Raw genomic sequence first — 19,225 nt, forward strand, 5'->3', positions numbered from 1 at the left:
AAGCTTCAAAAGTAGTCATATACTGTGAGGCTACTCATCTCCTGTTGCCTAGCAACTGCAGCAAGCAGTTAAATGGTCCTATGGGTTAAATTGGTTTGAGGAGAACTGCAGCACTATTATTGTAGCCTTCTTACAGGCCTTTACTTCACCAATCATCATCATCAGCGCCATCTACACACCCTGTTTACTGTCATTCAAACCAGATCACGTAGAATGTAATATATAATTATGCATAAATAGAGTACGATATAAATCAGTGTGACACTATGAATCAGTAATGCATTTCTCGTTCTGTCCGCATTTAGTATAAGTATAAACAGCTCATCATGTATTATCAGAAACCTGAAGCGTACAGAAATGTCCATGGTCTTTCTTCAGGTCTCTAAAACAGTTTGGCTCTCTACAAGAACATTCAGGTCAGATATAGAGATTGCATTTATTTATTTATTAATAATTTATTTATTCTCAGAATTTGTTCATGTTGGAGCTTAAGAAAAAGCGAGTCCTGAAAAAAGCAAGCAAAGGTTACTCGCATCAGTGTTAAAGCTTGTGAAAGCCTTAAATTTCATTCTCATTTAACTTCAATAATAATTGTCTCCTCCTTTCATTCCTAAACCTGAATGAATCAGTGGAAAGCTTACATATGCATATTTCCCCTGTGTTCTACAGCAGAAGGTCCGATTAAATTGCTGGCCAGAGGGAATTCACTGCATTAACATCGATCAGGCTCATACAATAGCATCAATACCCAGTTGGGTCAATACTGAAAGAACTTGGTTCAACCAGGCTGCCTAAAAAGGCATCTACCCTACTGATGCATTTATGGGCAATTCCAGAACACAGAACGAATGAATGAAATCACTGAGACAATAAAGTCGTGAACTTCAAAAGTTTCCTAGAGTGACTAATTACACAGAGTTGGGACAGTTTCAAAAGCTTGGGGTCAGTAAGATTTTTTTTTTTTCCGGAGTATCTATTTACACTAAGAGCAAATAGCCCGCCTTGTTGGCAGAGTAACTCCACCCACTGACGTTACACTAACTCCACCCACTGACGTCTGGTTGGGCCAGACAAAATTACGGAAGACGCTAGATTGACAACAGTAGCAATAGTATAGGGGTAAGGCACGTGGCTGAAAGTTTTGATGCAAAACGACCCAAGTTTGAATCCGCCTTTTGCTGAACTTACTCTACTCCTTTTCCCCATCACATATCAGATCGGAAACAAAAATGAAGAAAAAAATGAAGAAAATTTCCGTACAGTGAAAATAGTGTCTAACGTGTGATTAAAAATAAAGTGATTATCAGTATTGTACCAATAAGGCACAGCATCCATTTAATAATTGTAATAAATATAATAATTTACACTATATTATTATTGCAAATAGTATCTGCCACTATTTATATATACTGTATAAGTATAAATAGCATTACTACTTTTTACACTTATTGCAAAGAAAATACTGCTATTTTTGCATAGTGTAAACAGAATCTATCGCTATTTTCACTTAGTGTAAATAGCATCTATTGCATTAAAAACATTCTTGGCTGCCTTTTTTAATGTTTTTGAAAGTCTCTCGGCTCACCAAAACTGTGTTTGATCAAAAATATAGTAAAATTATTGTGAAATATTGCAATTTGAAATAACTGATTTCTGTTTGAATATATTTTAATAGATTTACAATTTGTGATGTCAAACCTGAATTTTTTTGCAATATTACTCCAGACTTCAGAGTCACATGATCCTTCAGACAAACATTTTTTATTATTATAAATGCTGAAAACCCTTCTAAATCACATACCAGAACTTTTGAACGGTAGTGTATCTTTTCAGCAAAGAAATGAACTAAGGGAGACCTGCATCACATAGCAAAAATAAAACAAAAGCATAATGTTTTTCATAAACAGTCTGTACATTTTTGGGAGGCAATTTGTCACACGAGCTTACCATACCTAGAGAAAGCTAACTTGTAGCATTTCCATTCATCTCAATTGCAGTTGCTATTTTGTATATTGTGCAGTTTTATATATGTTTTGAATCGGTCTTGCTGCTGTCATTCTGTCAGTGCTGTGGAAGCTTCTGCCACCAAGACAAATTCCTCATATGTGAGAATATTCTTGGCAATAAAGATTTTGATTCTCAGCTGCCGCTAGCAGTGGAGGCTAACTGGACCATGCTAACTAGCAAAACACTTGAGAAGTGACCTGAATCACTCCCTGAAGAAAATATCAGGTACTCTGCAGCTATCCCTTTATTTTGTGTAGTATTCACGAAATCCAATACATGCTGGTTCTGTCAGGTAAAGTAGGCTAATCGTATACCTCACATATTTTTTTAATATATTTTTAAACATTCAACCAGAGTCTTCAGTCTTTGTCAGCTCAGGTAAGGCCAGCTGTGCTTAAAAACAGCCCCTGTGTCCTAACATACTTGCATTTCAATTAAAAGTGTGACTGATAGCCTGGGGAAGCTTTTAACCTAGCTGGCGCCCACTCTGAGATTGCCCATTTTTAATATACGACTGACAGTGATCCCAGCGGTGAACCCGACTTCACTGTAACACATACACACCTGCAAATTCACCCCTCAAACTGCCCCTCTCACTTCACCCGGTGCAGCTCACTTGCACAGATTCAGCCTCCATTCACAGCTGTACCGTCTGCGAACATTTCAGTCTGGTCTGAAGTTAAAAATGATCTTAAAGAGACAGTTCAACCAAAATCTAAAATCTATGAAAGCCCTAGCTCTCATATTTCACTCATATTTCAGCACATTTCTTGTTGTATATGGTGTTGAGTTCACTTCTGACTGTACCATATCGTTTATTGGCAGATATTAGAGATTCTTAATTGATTGGTCCATATTGGATATTTAATGGTTCATGCTAATTACCTTTAATTTTACATTTAAATTACCTCTGCCATCATCTAACGCTCACTTAAAGTTAATCTTTAAAAACACAAAGAATTTATAATCATGTGTAATCATTACCAAATCTCAAAATGAATATCGTTTGTCATAATGAGCCTTAAAATTGTTGTGACGACTAAACTCACCTGTAGCATTTAAAACGATTTTTAGATTTTGGTGATTTTTTTTTAGACAAAATACTATAGACATTATTACCAGCCATGGCATGACATATTTATCAACATATAATAATCAGCATATTTTAATATTGATGCATCCTAGTCTGTTCCTCATACAAGCTAAAGGCATTGTTATAATTTTAAACATATTGGCCAGGCCAATAATCTGTAATCACATTGTAACCGCAACAAATTGACTGGCTACTATAGCACACATTTTCTATTTTCATTTATTTCAGCATTTTGTTCTAGGAAAGTACAATGCACATTATGACAGAAAAAGTCACATCTTCTAAATAAGAGAGCCAATCAGAAATTGGTAAAGTTGTCGCATAATTGCAGCTGCTGTTAGAGGCTCCGGTTCCCATACAAACAGTCCTGAGACGTGCTTGGAATTGTCTGATTGGCTGGAAAACCTGAAATATGGTTTTTTTTAATGCCATTTGAGCATAAGAAACAACATTTGTGGACCATTTCAAATCAACAACAAAATCTGACATGAACTATGTTATTTAAATGTGAGTCCAGAAAGCAGTTTTTGAGTTTTCAGGACTTCCACATTCAAGTAGACTAGTGCTGATCATGCATGCCTGAAATAGCTGACCGGAGGCATTGCAAATATAGTCAGTCACAGAGTGAAATTACTTTCCTTGAAAAGGACTTTGGTCAATCTTATTTACTGATATTACAGCGTCATTATCTAAAGAGACGGGTGGCCGAAGCCCAACATGGCTAAAGAAGCATAAGAAACAACATTTGTGGACCATTTCAAATCAACAACAAAATCTGACATGAACTATGTTATTTAAATGTGAGTCCAGAAAGCAGTTTTTGAGTTTTCAGGACTTCCACATTCAAGTAGACTAGTGCTGATCATGCATGCCTGAAATAGCTGACCGGAGGCATTGCAAATATAGTCAGTCACAGAGTGAAATTACTTTCCTTGAAAAGGACTTTGGTCAATCTTATTTACTGATATTACAGCGTCATTATCTAAAGAGACGGGTGGCCGAAGCCCAACATGGCTAAAGAAGCATAAGAAACAACATTTGTGGACCATTTCAAATCAACAACAAAATCTGACATGAACTATGTTATTTAAATGTGAGTCCAGAAAGCAGTTTTTGAGTTTTCAGGACTTCCACATTCAAGTAGACTAGTGCTGATCATGCATGCCTGAAATAGCTGACCGGAGGCATTGCAAATATAGTCAGTCACAGAGTGAAATTACTTTCCTTGAAAAGGACTTTGGTCAATCTTATTTACTGATATTACAGCGTCATTATCTAAAGAGACGGGTGGCCGAAGCCCAACATGGCTAAACACTAAGCTTTTAATTGACTTAACCACAAATTATTGGTCAGGAAATTAGCCAAATTTAAGCAAATGCACTACTTAAAAAGCCATTGCTGTTTCAGAAAAACATCTAAGACAGAATGAAGTTTTGCCAGAATATGGGAGGTTGTGTGTGTAGTAATGTATCACAATGAAACACAAGTGGCATGGTGATGCTCCAGAGTGGTGTCTTAGAAAATCTTGAGAGAAATATAATAATAAATGCATCTTCATGCATCTATCTTCAACCCTATAGTGAATATTTGGTCTCACATTAAACTCAAACGAACTGGGAGACATTTTTCAACTACTCATGAGTGGAACAACATTGACTCTTCTTCCTGTAAAAAGCTGTCTGCAAGTTAGAAAAGGCTACTCCGTGCTAAGTTACATTATCTATAGTATTTGTGCAATTCTTGCTAATTTCCTGACCAGTGATTTGTGATTAAAATGGTTAAGACCATTAAAAGACCACTAAATATTGAGCAATTTTTGGCTTGGCCCAATTTTATTTAAAAAAAAAATTTTCAGGAGTGCACTAAAAGCATAGCAGCACTACTTAGCATGTGGAAGTTGTCGGCGAGGTTGATATCTGGACAGCGCAGCTCAAAGCCGTTTCTCTGGAGAAAGGGCTGCACTCTTGTGTTCTCTGCTCTGACGGCACTCTCAGACTGTGGTCTCTGAATCATTGTCAGTCATCATGATAACGCTGAGACTCAAACAGAGAGATACAAGAAGGAATTAGACATGTTGATAGATTTGTGACAGGATCCCACACTCAAAGCACTAGCACAGTTAAGTGGAGGACTGGGTTGGTGATGTATCTAACATGGCAGATAAGTGTTGGCATCTCAGGTTTACAGATCCCCTTGAATCTCCCTTCAGTTCTCACAGATGTGGGCGACCACGCTGGAAAAAGCAGACACTGTTTACACAAAAACAGATGATGAACCAAAGTAGTACTAACACTGCTCATACTACGAAGCTCATATCTATATCAAGCACAGTGAGTTTCCTCTGCCCATTTAAACAATGTAAACTTTCAGTCAGATTCACCATGACATAAAAATCCCTCAAAATAGGTTCTTATTTTATAGGTGCTATGAAGATGAGCTGACAACAAGAGAAACCTTATCAAGCACCATTAAACAATAAATCCTCAAAGTGTCTATCTAACTGCGGCTCAGATCTGGACTGCCTCACTGATGGAGTGAGTTCTCTCTAACGGCCCATTTAAAAGTAAGGCCAAATAAAGAGAAGACGGTCCCAGGAGGACCTCCAGCCAGCCAGTTTCAGATGCTTAGCTGGTGGCTGCCTTTCCTGTCCTCTTAACCCTCTTTCCAACTTCCAGTGGACCCGTCGGCCAGCACATACATCACATGCAGCACCGGCTGCAATCAAACAAAGAGCACCTGACCAGCCAGCTCATGAGTTGAAGTTCAAAACTCTTCCAAAAAACCCTCACATTAAGTCTGAGTCCTTTCAGGCCATCGAAACTGAAAACTGACAATGACATGAATATTGAAAGGGCTGAAGTTGGTTTAATTTAGCAGAGAGACCGAATGAGGTCCAGCAGAAGGGAATATTGAGCCTCATGCATCTTGTCCTCTGGGACATTGGAGCCACAAAGGTCAGACATGTTTGTTCTAAACAAAAGGATCTTGTTCTGCAGTAAACAACCTTGCAGTGTCAATAGAGCAGGAACCCTCCCTCAAGTAGCCTGGAAAACACCAGCATGATCTAATCTGGCTGAAAGCACCGGGAGAGGCTAACCGCATTCAGGACTAAATTGAGTTTCAACTCTACTTGCTTAATATGGAGGCACTTTTACAGGCAGTTGAACGTCCTTATTGCATTATTACACGCATTCTCTTCCTGCAACAAGGCTCTCGGCAGACCTTTTTATTAGGTCCCGAAAGGCGAGCAGATGGCCCTTGTCGGGCTCTTCTATCCATGCGTAATTGGCTCTCAGCATTCATTAGCTGGTTGAAACATCAGCAATCAGCCAATGACTGCTCAGATTTATTTTCTAACGCAAATGGATTCAGATCAAAATTGGATCGTAGCAATAAAGGGACTTTTGGGGAAACATTTTTTATTTCTATTTGAGTTGAAATGATGAAAGAACAGACTGTTATAGTGGCAGACCTTATAAAATACAGCTTGACTGTACTACTTTGTACTGGATTCATGCAATTTCAGTGGAGCTAAAGTGTTCACATGACATTTAAAAACAAATTAATTACTGTTTCTATTCAGACTGAAATCAAACTTTTAAAAGTGCATGTAAATATGCTAAATGAGATCACACAAAGGGCAAATGTAAACTTCTGCTTCTAAGATCTTTCTCCTAAAGAAAAACAGTAATCTCAAATGTTTCTCCTCTAAAAGATCTCAATGTCTTAAACTACTCGCAGCTGCCACAATAGCAAAGTCTGCAATAAGAAGTCAAAAATGTCAATATTAACTCAAACATTTCTCATCAAATTCTTCCTAAACCAAATCTGATCTATGCAATCTGCATTTATTTTATAGCTCTATAGCCTTACTGAATGTCTATTTTTCTCTCTTCAGGGAAATATTAGGAGAAACATCTACACAGTTGATATTTCAGATGAAAAGATTAAAAACTAACTCTACTGAGAAACCTCAGGGCAATTCAATCTTCCTCGTGGCTGATACACACAGCTTTACTCCTCTCTACAGTGGAACGCAGCAGTGCCTTATGTTGCCATTGATCATTTATATTTTTCCTCTTGAAATGAGGCTACTGTCTGGAACATGCCATTCCAAATCTGCAAAAATGGAGCAAACACATGAATTATTCTTGCAAGAACAGGGTGATGACGTATATGAACTAATGGCGTGTTCTCTGATTGAGGTTCTTCTATGCATTGCATTTCATATACTACTGATCTCACCGAACGCCCACACATACCCCCCACCACCCTTATTTAAGCACTGCTTCATGGAACACTTATGCTATTTATAGAGGCTTTAAACGGCCCACACCTTCAGATGTGGAGATGTTCTGCTTTTGCACAGAACAGAGCGAGGTGTGAGACACCCCCTGCATCACAAATACATAAATGCAATCACAGTCTGCTTCGGTTTTCAAAGAGCATATAGGCAGAAGGTGAGTGGTTAGTGACGTTCAAGTGAAATCATCAGGTTGGTTTCAAAAAGTGTACAAATAATGAAATTTACCATCAAAGAGACTTTCTAAAAGTCTGAATCATTCTGATTGGTCAATCTCCAACAATATTTTTTCAAATCACTCTGTCTTTTATTCTCACATAATAAAACAATTTAAAATCAAAAATTAACATTTCATATCCATTTACTTGTCAAGCAGACATTCAATTTCCCATATGCAATTTCCCCATATATATCATTTAATTCAAAAATGGAATACTTTTTCTTCTTCTGACCATCTCGCTACCCCTTCACCATCATTCATGAGCTTCTTTCTAGTTCTCTGTTGCTCAGTTCTATCCAGATTCTAGCATTCTATCTAGCATTCTGCCAGCTCTTCTTCAAACTCGTAATTTTGCAATTACGACTGAGGAGGCAAAAGAGGCTCTCCTAAGCAGCTGGTTCACAATCAAGCTGACAGCAAGTGGAAATCCTATTTTATTATTTACTCACTGTTTTCCACACACTGATGATTAAGGAAGAACCAGATCACAGCTGTGCTGGTGTTCCATAAGGGTCTTCAACATTCCTCAGATAATCTATTTCTCTTTTTCTCCATTGAACACACACACAAAACGACTTGTAGGCAAAAGGATTTTCTATATTTTCTAAGCACTACAATCTCAAGTTCATCCGATAATAATGAACATAATTATGAATAGGAAATAAATCTGAAATAATCATGGATACTATTTCCCTTGAAGTACACAATGACATCTGAATTAATCATGGATCTGCAAAAGAAAAGACCAATGCCTTAAAGTACCGTCACATTTACCATTGTTCTGGGAATTTTCATAGGCGAATTCTTATTGTTTCAATATTATTGACAATGGACATTATTGATAATGGACCTTTTTTGCCATTAAAGTGACCTTAAATTGAGTGGCCCAGGAACTGTGAAGCTAGTCACAGTCCGGAGCTTTTGCCACTGCAGCCTTCAGCACGCCACAGGTTACTACAATGTGGACTAGTCTGTAATTAGTATACTGCACTAGACTAGAGGATGGTGAAAATACTGCAAGAAACAGTATTTTTTTATTTGCATAGTTTTGTTCATGGTTAGTTGCATTTTATTATTTGCATTACATTGTTTAAGAACAGACACATGACGCAAGTTGAAAGCCACTGCTGTAAAGGCTCATTCTGAACCATGAACTAAAGTCTAGTGTTATTTACAGGAACAGTTCGTCCAAAAACATCGAACCCTATACTCATCTCAAAGTTCAAACCATACATTTTTGTTACTTAAAAGGGAGTAATCTAGCAAAATGTCCAAGCTGCTCTTTCCATTTAACAAAAGTGGTTGAGAACTTATAACTGTTATAAAGGGTTAGTTCACCCAAAAGATTGTATTCTGTCATCATTATCTCACCCTTCGTTCCAAACCCATAAGACTTTCGTCCATCTTTGGAACACAAATGAAGATATTTCAATAAAATCTGAGCCTGTGCTGTCCCTTCATTGACAGCTATACAACTACCACTTTGACGCTTCAAAAAGTTAATGAGATGGTAAAAACTATTCCTTATGAATTGAGCGGATTAGTCCAAATTTTCTGGAGAGAGACGATCGTTTTATATGATGAACAGATTGAATTTAGGCTTTTATTCACATTTAAACATTGATCAGTGAACATAAACAGAAGCTCAACAGAACCTGCTTGACATGCGAGAACAAACCTCATTGGCTTGTTCAAAAAGCTCAAACGTGCTGCGTAACACGAGAATGAACCTCATTGGTTCTTGCATGTCAAGCGAACATGCTTGAGCTTCCGTTTACCACAACTGATGTGTACGTTGATGAATGTTTATATGTGAATAAAAGCCTAAATGTAATCTGTTCAGAGTATAAAGAAAATTTGGACTAAACCACTCAATTCATGTGGATAATTTTTACGATCTGTCAATGTCTTACGAGCTGTAAATGAAGGGACAGAAAGCTCTCAGATTTTATTCAAAATATCTTCATTTGTGATCCGAAGATGAACGAAAGTCTTACGGTTTGGAGAACATGAGGGTTTTTGGGTGAACTAACACTTGGAGAAAGGAGGAGAACACAGGAGAAAAGCTTGCTCTTCTGGTGCATTCACAATGCACACCAAAAGGAGAAGAAGAAACTGCAAAACCTACACTGATAATAAACAAGACGTATAGTTCCCACACTGTTCTAACATCTCATAACCAGTAGGCACAAACAGCTTTGCTTTCCAGCAGAGACCCTCAGGTTTCAGCATGTCTGAGCATGACCTTGCAGAAGAATTCCCTTTCTCCCTCAGCTCCAATGGGGTCCGACATTCCAGATACAGTCAGGGCTGCTCTGCTCTCACAAATCAATGGAGGGTTTCAACAGGTTTAGAGGAGATGTGAATAGATTTGAGAACGTGACTTGAAAGAAAAAAAATAAAGAGCGAAGAACAGAGGGAGAGCAAAAAAGTGGGTAAAGTCATCGTACTCATCTGTGGACCTGTAATTAGAGCTAGTGCTGAAGCCTGCGGTGGAAAAAATGGAGAAGCACCGCAGAGGGTGCCATTGACCTGCTGTGACTGGTAATTGCAGTCGCCTTAAAGAACATTCAGTGTGTAAGAATTAAAATCACTTTTCAAGTGTAATCTAGACTCATACAGAAAACTGCTATCCAATGGTCTTCAGGTACAAATTCCAATGTTAGAAAATGTGCCAAAACTTCACACTTCCAAGTGATACTGCAAGAGTTTGACAAAAAGCTGTCTCTTATAATTTCATGATTTCATATGAGAAATGCCAAACTTGGTCATAGTCCAAAGGCGTCCCTCGTAAATTTGGTAACTAGACACAAGTGATGAACACGAAGCAATAACTTTTCCAGTGAGGATTAAAGATGCTTCCATTCTGGACAGTTATGCAGGTAGAATCCCCTTAAAACGGCTATAGATTTACTGTGAAAGAGGATATGAAATGAAACTCAAAATCTAAAATGTGTAATTTAAGATTTTATTTGAGAGATTTTAATTTAACAGAGGTATGTAGTTATCGGAGACTGCTTATCTGCCTTATCATGTATTTTACCAGTGTCCAAATTTAATTTATTAAATGTCTCATTAATAAATTGCAATTATACTGTCAAAATGCTTTGAATGATATCTACACTGTGAAAATGAAAAGATACTTGAGGCACCTATTGAGGTTCCTAATATCATCACTCTAGTGGAAACCTCTGGAAAACCTCAAGGCATCTTTTCAAAATAGATCTTGTGAGCTCCTTTAAGACTTTAAACACTGTCAACAAGTCCTCTAGTAGCACCATTAGAAGGAAAATCTTTGAGATGTGTCATATATGCAATACTGAAGGTCCTTGAAAAGACTTTACTGTTTCTCTTTACACTTCCAAAGATGTTTCAAAATATACAATGAATAGTAAATTCCTACCTTGACACTGAAATCCTTGTTTCCCAAAACCCCTGAAAGATAAAAGCAATGGTTCATTGAAAGAAATATTAGAACCAAAAATATTAGAACTGACTAAATCACTTTATGGTCTGACTGTTGTCTCGTGTAATACGACTCATTTCATATTTCTTGTACTATACACTTACAATGGACCTATGGACAAGTGTTGCAAATTAGCAGTTTTGCTATAACACTATAAAAACAATGTATCTGGTTTGTCCAATGCAGTTGTTATGTCCATATCAAATAAATAAATAAATAAACAATCAAGTCGTATTTTCCCATTCCCATTTTCATTTTACTTAGCACTTTACATCCTTTATTTAGGGAAATCATCAATAAAGCCATGGCTCAAACCAAGTGAGCTCCTAACGATCAACATTTTGGACACTTCAGGCATATTCTGAGTCAGCGGAGCCCTAAAACGATCCTCATAAATGAGTGCTGTTTAGGTAGACCATACAATATGTTTTGAGACACAGTGTACAGTGTTACACCTGAGCTGCAACAGTAACAGGTCCACCTCTATGGAAAGCCATTTTAATATTCCTTCAAATTAAAAAGAATCTTTTTTTTATTATTTTTATATTTTTATTTGTTATTCATTTATAAGACAATAATGTGATTCCCAATACAATTTCACTAGAACATTTCTAATCTTACTAATAAGAGATTTAATTTACCTACTAAGGAGCAAGCCCACATTGCATAGCCTATAACGAGAATTTTTAAGACAGATAGACTACTAGTGCCTTGTATACAGACACTAGTATACTAGACACTAGTATAGCCTAGGCTAACCATGATGTGAACAGTTAGGCTACTACTAAGGTGTGAGTAATAGGCCTACTAGTATCTAATGAAAAAGTACATTTATCTAATGCATAGCTGCTTGTAAAATTGTAAAGGCTACTAGTCACTAATGGATTGCTTACTAGTAATAAAAAAATATATATAAAAAAATAAAGAACTAACGACACAAAACACTAGTTATAAAAAATTGAATGTTAAAGCAGCTTGCCATACAGCTCAGTAGGTAATGAACTAGTTTTAGAGCAACTTACCAGATAAAGTCCGTGCAGTGGCTGCAGAAAGTAGGCTGCTTGAAGAAGCGAGCGATAAACTTGTGATCCTTGACTTCGTGAACGTTCTTCTGTCTCAGAGCACCTTGTCGGGCAAAGCCTCTCATGGGTGCGCTGCTCTCCTCTCCATCGCTGTTCGACTGTGCCGGTTCTGCCATTCTCAACGCGGGGAAAGTTTGCGCGAGCCTGTATACCGGAGTTAGTTGAGCGGAGTGTGTACATATAACGCGGAGCTTCAGACTGCGATGAACTCTCAGGCGCGATGCTTTGCGTCCTTCTCCGCCCAAGTGCTCTCCTTACACCCCGGTACACGCAAACACACACTCTCTCACACACACAAACTGACGCGCAGTTACCAGACTCCTCCCACCCTCCCACTCATTTACCTTTGGCAAGCAGAGCTGATTGATAGAGATTCTGTCAAACCTCTCTCACATTTACATGAAAGCGCTCAACAGCATAATGAGGAAGAGACAATAGGAAACGTTTACGACTAGATTACGAAACATGAGGCTCATGAAAATTTATATTGCAAGAAAGATGTCAACCATGAAGCCTGTCACTGCCTTGATGATAGCTAATGTATATTAAGTAATTGCATTAAAACACAAATTCTATGCGCTAAAACTTTTTTCTAATAAATGATAAATAAATGATAATATGTGATAAAAGTTTTGATTTTTTTCTAATAAAAAGTTTTACACAAAAATAGCATTTAAGATTAATATTATTAAAGTCATATCCAGCCATATGAGATAATAAGACTTGACTGTAGTCATCTAGAAAAAAAGAGACTTTATTCTAAAGGAGCGGTTCGCCCTCTCATGGGCACTAACATGACAATCACATGACCTGCAGTACAAAATGCACCGCTAAATTGTTTCAATTAAAATGAATGTCCATCACATTCATGTGTTTAGTATGAGACTGAGAGGAACAAAAAGAAAAACGAGATATACAAACAGTTAGTGTGTGAGGGCACAGAAACAAAGTAAAAAAAAACAACACTTTATGCAGATACGTTTTATTTCACAACCACTGGTTAAACTGGGATAAATATGTGCCAGTTAAAAATAAAAACTGACTGAGAGCACCTTAAAAATATGACAAACTAAGAAAGAATAACTATTTTATACAGAAGTAACCACCATGCAATATGTGATTTTCATGACATATCATAATATACTTTATACGATCATGAAAATGTCTCTCATTAGCACAGATGAATCTGTGATTACTTAACATAAAGTAGGCTACACTATTGGAAACATACCCCTTAAAGGTAGGCTAGACAATTTGTTTTATAAACACTTTTTGTTATACTGGTTGAAACTCTCTTCACATCCTGATAGCAATCAATAATATAAGTGGTCTAAATATTAAAACATGTATATCTTCTGTAGAAGTCACAGGACCAAAAAATGTTCGTCCAATCATTGTATTCGGTCCGAATGCAATGATACGTTGTCTTACCTGCCTGTTAACAAATGTATTTGCACACCTCCGCAAACCCTGCTCGCGCAGACATCACACGTCATCAGCGGGTTATGTAAGGCCATGCAGAGCTGTAGACAGAGTCACTGAACGCCGCAAACAAAGTACAGCAGCCACCTTTTAGTTCCTCCAGAACCAAAACAACGAGCTTATGCTGCGTTCATGCCATATCGTAACCACAAGATGGCAACCTGTGATGTCTACCCTGAACTGTTCAAGTTCTCAGACTCGGATTTATGCGTTTCTTTGTCAACACTCTCAACACCGAAATTAATCTGTAAGTAACAAGTACGATTTCTGTAAGTTGTTTACGTTCATTATTATTGTAATGTTATGTGCTTTGAGACACATGGTAATTCAACGCTGTCTCGTTCATGTGTTTTGAAGGAGGCGTGGCTTTGGAGACACTCTGAAGGAAGGGTGGGATCTTATGCTTTCAAAGCTAGCTTGCTATTGCTAGCCTGTTCAAAATTGCCTATACCCTACCTTTTAGTTTAGAAACCTATAAATTATAATACTCTTACAATTATATCAACGTATTTTCTTAAGGGTTCAGATGCAACAGGCTGCAGTTTCTCTGATCTCCCTAAAGTCTGAAGCTGCACGGATAGCCAAGTTATTTCGGTGGCTGCTCACATAGGCCTAAATTGACGTCTAAGCTTTGTTACATAAATTTTCATGTTGTGTCCCAGCTGACTCTTTTCAGCAGAGTTGTTTCATTCCTTTTCTGTGACGCACTAACAAGTAGGAGGCAAGGACAACCAGCGGCTGAGAGTACAATGCACTTACCGAGAGAGACTGAGTGAACTTCAGCAGGGAGCTTAAACTTCTTGTGCTGATGTTGTCATATGCCTGTATCATATTGTGTGATTCATGCTTGTTGCTGAACTGCTATTCTCCAGGGCTCCAACAATCGATTCTATTGGTAGGCTAATCGATTGTTTCGAAGACGAATCGAGTATTCTGACTTTTAACCCTTAAATGCCTGAATGATTCGCCAATCATTACATCTTTAGTGACCGGGATCTATATCTAACACGGATTGATCTCTACCCGTCATGATAATATAAAACTCTCCTGATATTAGAGTAAAGCATATTTGTGTTACCTTTTGGAGCTTGGAATGGGTCAGTTTAAGCAGATGTTTTATACCATCATCACTGTCCTCCTCGTCAGAGCTCATTTCCCAGTACATTCAGCATCTGTCTCATATTTGTGATCTCAAACATATTCTAAAACTATCAATTTCTACATCTTCAAAATCAATATTTTAATCAATGCCAGCTTCTTCACCAGATCCACCATCAAGTAACAGTAACACTAATATTTAATTGCGTTCAGTACTTTCTCTGCAGTAAATCGCTGAGCCATTTGAAGTTTTGCTGATGATCTGTTTTTTTGTTTTGTTTATTGCCTGCGGTAACTATGAGTAAAATGTCACTTCATCATTGTGTATCAGACATTGCCACCTTGTGGAATAAAGGTGATGTGCACCTATTCAGTCATTAAATATTCAATTATTGTTGTGCAGAAAAAAATATTACACTGCTACACACCTTGGGTCGTTAGCGACCCTATGAAATTTTTACAAAAAATGAATGGGAAAACAGGCATTCTTTTATAATTGTATAATTTTTTTCTTGTTATATTGTTTATAATGAATTGATTGAGGAATACTAAGAAGGTTGATATCTAACTTAAAACAATTTATGAGGAGGAGGGTAGTGAATGACGTCCCAGGTCACTAAAGACCGGATATGCGTTTAAGGGTTAATTAGGCGCACGCACACCATAAGCACAAAACGGATCACATAAATAGTGTCTGTGCTTATAGTGTGAGGATTGTAATATCGAAAGAAACGCCAATTACCTGTATCTAGAACACGCATACGCATTAACTGGGAAATACAGCTTTTGCACGTTTTTAGCTGAACAAAATTAAAGTAGTCAGATTTTTATTCTTGAATTATAAATATTTAATATATAAATACAAATATTTAATATATAGCATATAAGCAGGCTACCGTGGCTATCGTGTCTTGCTTAAAGTCTGCATGAAATCAAAATTGCATTTTTTTTTTACTTTAGTATGAATATGAATATGTTAGCCTTGCTCTTATCTATAAGCTAGTGTGCTCAAAAACAATGACAAAATTAGCATTAAATATACTGTATAAGAATTCAAAACTTACAGTCTCTCACTTCCGCCAATATGGATCAATGATTTTGATGACATCACTCTGCACTTCAGCTTCTCATCAGATTTTCTGTCCAATCAAATGCTCTCTAGAATCTAAAGCGTCCCATCCCCTACATTATAGAGACAATATAGCACAGAGCAGACCATATGCGCGAGTCGGCGTAGACCACAGAACGTATCGGACCCAACTGAATTTAAAGCGAAATGGAGGAGATTTGGAGGAGAAACGGATAGAGATTAGGAGGAAACTGCGGCTTTAGCGAGCTCAACGACTCTGGCTGAGCTCTGATATAAACTAAAAAGCTATTGGCTATTTAAAAAGGGGGAGGGGCTGTTCGGTGTGTCCCGCCCTGTCTTCCTGTTTCAGTGGAAATTACGTCAAAACATTGAATAATGCACTTCAGTTTCAAGGCACTTCAGTGGGCCTTTAATTTTTTGTTGTTGTTGATTAAAAAAATACAGAATTAAAATGGATTTAAAGGATTAAAGAAAAATAAATAAGAACCCTTAAGAATTTCTAAGTCTAATTGTATTTATGAATATGAAGTAATCAGTTTAAACTATTTGCACATAATAATTTATTTTAAAATATGCACACATTTACTTGTTCAAATTGTGTCGAAAAAGTAAAACATTTTTTGTCTGAATGAAACGAGAATGTTAAATCCAATAAATAATTGTGTAGTAGGCAGTTTTTGGCACAACCCATATGCTACTTGGCTAATGTCATTTCTCATCACCATTTACAACACTACAGGAATAGTTCACCCAGATACACACATCACATGTCTCTTGAAGCCTGTATGACTTTCATCTGTGGAACATAAAAGGAGATTTTTATATCAGAATGTCCCAATTCATTTTTAATGCATGAAAGAGCAGTGTGGACATTATTCAAAACATATTTTAGAAAAATTAAGGAAAAAAAATACTGGCGTTTTAAACAACATAGATGTGTAAATTATGATATTTTCGTTCATTTTTGAGTGAACTATCCTTTTCAAACCATCCTCACGTTGTAGATTTTACTCTTTAGCCTACATTTGTATTAGGCCTAAATGTGTAAAAAGTGATGTTGTAAAATTCATCTCTCTTGCAGATAAGATTGCTTTTGTTTAGCTTCTAGATCTGTTGTGAAGTTTTGTGTGGTGAAGACCACGTTAAATATGTTCTCTATGTTGACACTGTCTTTTCCTGTGTTAAAGCCTAGTCAGAAACCGTTAAATGCACAGCCACATGTGAGAAGGACGGAAATGCAACCTAGAACTGCGCAGTTTAATGGTGGTACGGGAGATATAGTGTTAAGGTCACAGAGATCACATGTGAGTAGTGATGCCCACAAGCTATAACAGCATCCAGAGTTTACCTGCTCTGCGCCCACTACGCTTTCCACTGGCAGTCGCCCACGCACACACACACACACACACACACCATACCTGCTACATGCACTGAAATCCTGCGGTTTGAAATCTTTTTTGTGAGTTTGTGTATTATGTGAGAGAGGCTCCTCAAGACTGGAACCTCAGACACCTATTGATGTCGGTTTGTGTTGTTGTTGTTGTAAAAATGTATTTGATTTTCAAGCACATCCATCGTTGCAAAATCTTCTCTCTTTTTTTGTCAGCAGAGCAAGATTCAACAAGATAAAATACTGCCACCTACTGTTGGAATATATATGTGTTAAACATACGCTCCTAAAGGTATTAGTGCACTTGAAAATGAAAATATTCTGGGTTTTTTTTTTTTTTATTATTATTTTTTACTCACGTTGTTCCAAAACTGATTGCGTTTTTGTAGAACATTAAAGAAGATAGTTTGATAAATGTCTCAGTGTTTGTATGTTTTGTTTACACAGTGAAAGTCAGTCGTCACCTAAAATGTTCTTCCTTTATGTTCCACAGAAGAAAGTCATACACGTTTGGAACGATATGATGAGGGTGAGTAAATGATGAAAATGTCTTGGGTTTTTAGTTTAAATGATTATATTTGTGATTTCCCTACACTAGAAAGTTACTGCACTTGTTTGCGTGATGCACAAAGAGAAGAAAATTATATATTCAGGCCTATTGTTCCTAAGAATATCTTGTAACCTTTTCTAGTGCCTGATGTCTGCCTCTCTGTAATGCTTTGGTGTTTAATGGAATAATAAGGAGAGTATGAGTCTTTTTTTTTTCTATGGTTGCTATGGAGATGCCTTTACATAGTGATAAATATAGGTTGATCACATCCTTTATTACACTTGGGGTTTTTGTTCTGCTAGATGAAGAGCACACGCACGAAATCTCCAAAGAACAAGGCCGTTTGGAATGGTTCATTCAGCTGAGCTGTATTATGTGTTCCTTACGGTACTTGTCTATAAATGTACTTTTCTCTTGTCTCTGCAGATTATTAATGTCTTAACGGTTTTATGGTCAGCATAATCTAATGTAATATGGATGCAGCTTTCATTTAAAAAATAATCAAAATATAAAAGCTGAACCCAAAATCAGACAATGCATAAATATGTCTGGATTCTGGAACAAATGTGCTTATTCACTGAATAAAAAAAATTACTGCTTTTAAATGGATTTTGCTAAAGAGGGGGGTCAAGTTAGAGGAGTTTAACATTTTATTTCAATTTACAACAATTTCAAACATGTTTGCTTTGTATATCAATTAATCTGAAGTTTTCTAGATTTTCTACATTCCACAATTATAGGTGTTATATAACACTTCCAGCCTGATGATCCGACGGTTGCTGCTCGCATCTCAGCCTGCCTGACTGACATTTCTGTCAGGATGAAGGATCACCACCTTCGACAAAACCTTGCGAAGACAGAATTGCTTATGGTCCCCGCCAACCCAACACTTCATCACAACTTCTCCATTCAGCTAGGTTCGTCAACCATATCTCCATCAAGGTCAGCCAGGAACCTTGGAGTTGTGATTGATGATCAATTGAACTTCACAGACCACATTGCTAGAACCGGTCCTGCAGATTTGCCTTATACAACATCAGGAGGATCAGACCCTTCCTATCAGAGCATGCTACACAACTTCTTGTCCAAGCACTTGTTCTATCCAGACTGGACTTTTGTAATGCTCTCTTGGCAGGTCTTCCAGCTTGCACTGTCAAACCTCTGCAACTGATCCAGAATGCTGCAACTAGGGTGGTCTTTAGTGGTCTCTGACCTTTTTCTGGTCTGTTCTGTAAGGGTGGATTTCCTGCAGGGGTTCAGTCTGCAAGACTGCCGAATGACTAAAGAAAAGGAATTAGCAAGATGGTAGAAAACTGTAAATTTCCCGTCTATTCCACCAACTGCTACTTACACCAACGACGGAAATAAGCAGTTACAATAGCTTAATATGTGGGAGAGCGTTGCTATAGAGAGTGACAATATTGTATTGCAATATGTAGCACTT

General features: G+C 37.3%; 1 protein-coding gene across 2 annotated transcripts in view; it reads right to left on the minus strand.

Moving 5' to 3' along the window:
• Positions 1 to 12,487, minus strand: part of prkcbb (protein kinase C, beta b) — a 132,213-nt gene extending 119,726 nt beyond the window's left edge. The window contains exons 1-2 of one of the 2 annotated variants that reach the window (XM_084434652.1): positions 12,112 to 12,439; positions 11,027 to 11,058 (exon numbers count right to left, since the gene is read on the minus strand). In XM_084434652.1, coding sequence (XP_084290778.1) covers positions 11,027 to 11,058; positions 12,112 to 12,287 — 208 coding nt within the window. In that variant the 5' untranslated portion in view covers positions 12,288 to 12,439. Of the gene's footprint in view, positions 1 to 11,026; positions 11,059 to 12,111 lie in introns of both variants that reach the window. The other variant, XM_084434651.1, reaches the window with a different exon arrangement.
• Between the last annotated feature and the right edge of the window lie 6,738 nt (positions 12,488 to 19,225).

This window comes from Rutilus rutilus (assembly GCF_951802725.1).
Source record: "Rutilus rutilus genome assembly, chromosome: 1".
In the NCBI taxonomy this organism is placed as follows: Eukaryota; Metazoa; Chordata; class Actinopteri; order Cypriniformes; family Leuciscidae; genus Rutilus; species Rutilus rutilus.